We start from the raw sequence: 5,702 nt of genomic DNA on the forward strand, positions 1-5,702 counted from the left end.
TGTCTCAGCGTCTCCACTCGTTCACAGTGCTGACGTCACACTACAGGCGGTTCTGAATACGGATCGTCTGGATGGCCAAAATTCCTCCACTCAACGCGTTTCGCCCAGTCTACACTGTTAATGGCCTGACGAAGCCAGTAGCCAATTGACTCCTGAGGAAGCAAACGAGTGAAACGCGTAGAGTCAGAGTGTTGGTTTTTGGGAGAACTGAACCTTGGAAGCATGGGCATTCGGAGCTATACCCAGAGGCAAGATATCCTTCCGCCCACACGTGTGACGTCGTCCGGAAGTGACGTATGCGGAAGAGTTCGCTGAAACGAGAGCGGGTTATACAGCTGTCTCCACCGGCGCAGTGCTCCACAATATCGGCGGTTCTCTCCAATTAATTTTTTAATATGGAAAATGTGATGAAAACCCAGGGTTAAGATGCATAGCCAGCAAACCCACCCACATACCACCCACCATAACTTAACTAAGTATGGTAAAACCTATCCCTTGCTTTGCATAGCCAGTATAACCAACCCCACACTGAGGAGACCCATTAAGGTCGAAACAGCTGTCTGTGGGTGGTTTTCTGGGTATGCACCTTAACCCTGGCTGTGCTCAAAGCTGTGACCATGCAGCAAGCTAAAGCCTATAGGGAACCATGTTTATGGTTTTGAAGCAAAAGGTGGCACTGTGTGCTCATTTGCATGTCATTTCCCAGAATCCCTTGCTGCAGTGGAAGTGCTGTGTGCTGGGTGATAATGGTGAAAGGCGGGGTTGCAGACAGCTATATTTGCATATTTGCTTTCCTGTGGAGGGTTTTTGTCACTTTTTTTACTCACCATAACTTAACTCAGTATTATGGTTTAGCCTATCCCATAGCCTCTCTTGCATTCCCAGTAAAATCAACCCCACACTGATGAGACCCATCAAGGTCGAAACAGCTGTCTGTGGGTGGTTTTCTGGGTATGCACCTTAACCCTGGCTGTGCTCAAAGCTGTGACCATGCAGCAAGCTTAAGCCTATAGGGAACCATGTTAAAAATGGTTATTGAGGCAAAAAGTGACACTGTGTGCTCATTTGCATGTCATTTCCCAGAATCCCTTGCTGCAGTGGAAGTGCTGTATGCTGGGTGATAATGGGGAAAGGCGGGGTTGCAGACCTGCCTAAGACATGCAGATGAGCATACAGCTATATTTGCATATTTGCTTTCCTGTGGAGGGTTTTTGTCACTTTTTTTACTCACCATAACTTAACTCAGTATTATGGTTTAGCCCAGCGGTGCGCAAACTGTGGGGCGCGACCCCCAGGGGGGGCGCGACACTGCCGACGGGGGGCGCGGGGTTTACAGACGCCCCGCGCGCTTCCCGAAGGCACTTAAATTAAGTGCCGGGGGAGCTGCAGGGCCTCTGTAAACCTAACTTACCGTGGCTCCGGCGGCTTCCTCCCTGCGGCGCCATGGCAACGCGGCGTCTAAATGACGCTGCGAGGTCATGTGACGTCACGTTGCTATGGCAACGTGACGTCATTACGCCGGAGCACGGGTAAGTTGGGGTTGGGGGGGGGCGCGGGAGCGAGGGGACAGCCGTCAGGGGGGCGCAGGGAAAAAAGTTTGCGCCCCCCTGGTTTAGCCTATCCCATAGCCTCTCTTGCATTCCCAGTAAAATCAACCCCACACTGATGAGACCCATCAAGGTCGAAACAGCTGTCTGTGGGTGGTTTTCTGGGTATGCACCTTAACCCTAGCTGTGCTCAAAGCTGTGACCATGCAGCAAGCTTAAGCCTATAGGGAACCATGTTAAAAATGGTTATTGAGGCAAAAAGTGACACTGTGTGCTCATTTGCATGTCATTTCCCAGAATCCCTTGCTGCAGTGGAAGTGCTGTATGCTGGGTGATAATGGGGAAAGGTGGGGTTGCAGACCTGCCTAAGACATGCAGATGAGCATACAGCTATATTTGCATATTTGCTTTCCTGTGGAGGGTTTTTGTCACTTTTTTTACTCACCATAACTTAACTCAGTATTATGGTGAGTAAAATATATATATATATATATATATATATATATATATATATATATATATATATATATATATATATATACACACACACACACACACTATCAAGTATGCACATATACATATTTCTCTCACTCCATATACACAGACACTTATACACACATATACATTAAGGATGTGTAGGTTCGAAATCTGAACATCGACGTTTGTTTAGAAGTTTGAGTCGAACTTCTTTGGAACAAACTTTAGAATCTGAGCACATTCAAACTAAAGCCCGAGACAAACTCTTTTTTTTATTTTTTATTTAAAGGAAACTGTGGACATACAGTACGAGTTTGTGAATGTAAACTTTTACGAAAAATGTAAAAATAAATAAAACCTTTCCTGCTTATTTTGAGTTTTTCCCTATCATTAAAAAAAAAAAAAAAACGACAACTAAAGCCAATCGATTTCCAGCAAAAACAGAACACCAAAGATTTTTACAATGAAAAACCAGTGGCCATCTCCGCTCTGCTCTTGACGTCTACTTTCCGCCCCTTCCACCTCTACGGTTTCTGCGGATGTAACTTTTTTTGGGTCTGAATTGGAAAAACTGCAAAACGCTTTTTATTTAATAATGCCAATACCCCTGAGGAAGTGAAGACCGCTTCACAAAACACGTATGGTGGTGTATAGCTGATCCTCCTCATTCACGTGGGCCGTCATCGGGTGCCTAGCCTGAGGACCAGCGGTGACCGGTGCAGGCAGGCTGCCCTGCACCAAGGAGGGGATTCAGATTGGTTTGGGTGTAAATTGAAGGAAGAGATACGTTTTTTGAGTCTATAATGATTGATTTTACCTTCTGTGAAAATAAATTATATTCTACACCAGGACTGGCCAACTCCTGCCCTCAAGGGCCACCACCAGGTCAGGTTTTAAGGATATCCCTGCTTCAACACAGATGGCTGTATATTTCAGTGATTGTCAGTGATTGAGCCACCTGTGCAGAAGCAGGGATATCCTGAAAACCTGACCTGTTGGTGGCTCTTGAGGACTGGAGTTACCCAGCCTGTTCTACACTATTGGAGGCTGGGCTTGTGTGCTTTTTGTCTCTACTGTGTATAAACATTTTGTTTTCTAAAGAATTAAACGGATCAAAGGTATTAAATAGTTCTGCGTTTTCAATATGTTGCAAATTCAATGTGTGTTGCTGAGAAACCTTGCTTTCTGTACCTAAAATCAGAACTGTACCGTTAATGGACTTACATTGTGTTACACTGTCACTACTAGGTCAATAAGCCACTCAGAAATGATGTAGCCCCTCTTATCTCCCTCTGTACACTGGTCCCTATTCAGTATGGTAGCGGACTTTGGGCAGATGGAGTAATGGTTAAATGGTGCAGTCTCCCAGCTAATACTCAGATGTAAATTCTACAGAACAGCGTATGCAGTAAGCAGTGGGCGCTGTGTATATCTGCCGTCAGTATGTTTATATATGATTATACGATTATAGGTATATATACATATATATACACACACACACACACAATTTAGGTTGGTGAGGGGTGAAAAAGGTGACCGAAAACCCTACACCGTATAGCATATAGCCAATAAAAATATTACTTGTTAGCACATTCACATGTCTTAGACAGGTCTGCAACCCTGCTTTTCACCATTATCACCTAGCATACAGTGCTTCCACTGCAGCAAGGGATTCTAGGAAATGACATGCAAATGAGCACACAGTGCCACCTTTTGCCTTAAACCCATTATTACATGGAACCCTTAAGCCAAATAAATATATATATAAGTGCTGTGTGCTGGGTGATAATGGGGAAACGCGGGGTTGCAGACCTGCCTAAGACATGCAGATGAGCATACAGTTGTATTTACATTTGCATATTTGCTTTGCTGTGGAGGGTTGTGTCACTTTTTTTACTCACCATCCTTTAGCTTCTTTGCATACCCAGTTAATCAACCCCACACTGATGAGACTCATTAAGGTCGAAACAGCTGTCTGTGGGTGGTTTTCTGGGTATGCACCTTAACCCTGGCTGTGCTCAAAGCTGTGACCATGCAGCAAGCTTAAGCCTATAGGGAACCATGTTAAAAATGGTTTTTGAAGCAAAAAGTGGCACTATGTGCTCATTTGCATGTCATTTCCCAGAATCCCTTGCTGCAGTGGAAGTGCTGTGTGCTGGGTGATAATGGGGAAAGGTGGGGTTGCAGACCTGCCTAAGACATGATTTTTTGGTGATTTGTCAACCACTGCAGATGAGCATACAGTTGTATTTACATTTGTATATATATATATATATATATTATATGTGTGCTGTGCTGAAGTAAGTTACAATGCCAGCAGGGCAATGGTCACTCAGAAGTTGGGTGACCGTGAAGTAATATACCCTAAATGAGCATTAGGGTTTTGGTGTACCTTGTTGGGGTCTATATTTCTGTATAGAAAATATAAATTGGTGTCACGGTCCGGGCCATAAGGCACTCAGATGCTGGTATAATTATTTAATATCATACAGTACAGACCCTATAAACAGGATTTAATGGTCTAAGTATAGTGGCAAATATAACCTATAGAAACAATATACAGGAGCCTATCTACCCTAAAGAGCTTACAATCCAATTGATACATAGGTCTGAGCACGTACAGATTTGTAAATACAGAGAGAAAAGGAAGCAAGCTCATTTTTCACCTAGAGATGTAGTCGAGAGCTGCTCAGGCTGCCATCTTTTAACACCCCCCACCAAACAGTTGCATCTGTCCTCTCTTCGCACTCTCTCCCCCTCCTGTTCTCTTCATCTCACTGTATCTCTACTCTATCTCTGCCCTCCCCCAGCCCTTTCTCCCTCCCTCTTGTTCTCTCAGTCTGAAATTATAACAGGCAAGAGACATTCAAAGCTGCCCCTGCCTCTCTCCCTCTCTCTCCCCCTCTCTCTCCCCATCTCCCCCTATTCCTAAGGTCTCGCCTCCTCCCTCTGTCTGACTCTCTCTCTCTCTTTCTCTCCATCCCTCCCTGGCTGTCTCTATCATTCTTCATCCTTTTTTGGGATATTTGTGGTAGAAAAGACGCAGCGACAGGAGGGGCAGGGAGGGGAGACTAAATAATAAGACCAGAGGGGCAAGAAGAACAAATTTCTCTCCGGAGGCTCCAACCCCCCTCTCTCCCTTCCCCCAATTTCTTAAATCAAGACCCTAAGCTCTGCTCCCCCCCACCAGCAGAGAACAGCTGCAGAACCCAGATCCCATGCAGAAATGGCTGTCACCTGCACACGTTTCACAGATGAATACCAGCTGTATGAAGAAATTGGCAAGTAAGGGATCAACCGGGTACCGATACTCTCACCTGCTGCTGGGGGGGGGGGCTGAGGCAATAAGGCACTATGGGAGAGGGTGAGAAGAAACCCTGGATTCATGACACAGGCTTCCAAATGTGCCTTATTATATTGACGCCCTATAACGCTTTTTAATATCAGGCGAGCCCACGGCTTAATGCGTTAAAGGCCCCTCTGGTGCAGAAAGGGGTTAACGGGAAAGGGGGGGGGGGGACGGGAAAGGGGGGGGGGGTGGGGGGGGGAAAGGACATTTGGTTACCCAACTCTTACAGTGACCGCAGAGATCTGTATAACATGTCGGCATGTGTCTTGACATATATATATATATGTATGTATGTATGTATGTATCTCTCTCTCTCTCTCTCTCTCTCT

At 45.4% G+C, this 5,702-nt stretch overlaps 1 protein-coding gene across 6 annotated transcripts in view; it reads left to right on the forward strand.

Annotated features, from left to right (window-relative positions):
* The first annotated feature begins 4,769 nt into the window (after window positions 1–4,769).
* CAMK2B (calcium/calmodulin dependent protein kinase II beta) overlaps window positions 4,770–5,702 on the forward strand; it is a 105,658-nt gene continuing 104,725 nt past the window's right edge. For 2 of the 6 annotated variants that reach the window (XM_075601776.1, XM_075601778.1), the window contains exon 1: window positions 4,770–5,309. In XM_075601776.1, the coding sequence (XP_075457891.1) occupies window positions 5,251–5,309 (59 nt within the window). In that variant the 5' untranslated portion in view covers window positions 4,770–5,250. The remainder of the gene's footprint in view (window positions 5,310–5,702) is intronic. The other 4 variants (XM_075601774.1, XM_075601775.1, XM_075601777.1 and 1 more) reach the window with 2 other exon arrangements.

The sequence above is a fragment of the Ascaphus truei genome, chromosome 5 (genome assembly GCF_040206685.1).
Source record: "Ascaphus truei isolate aAscTru1 chromosome 5, aAscTru1.hap1, whole genome shotgun sequence".
Classification (NCBI taxonomy): domain Eukaryota; kingdom Metazoa; phylum Chordata; class Amphibia; order Anura; family Ascaphidae; genus Ascaphus; species Ascaphus truei.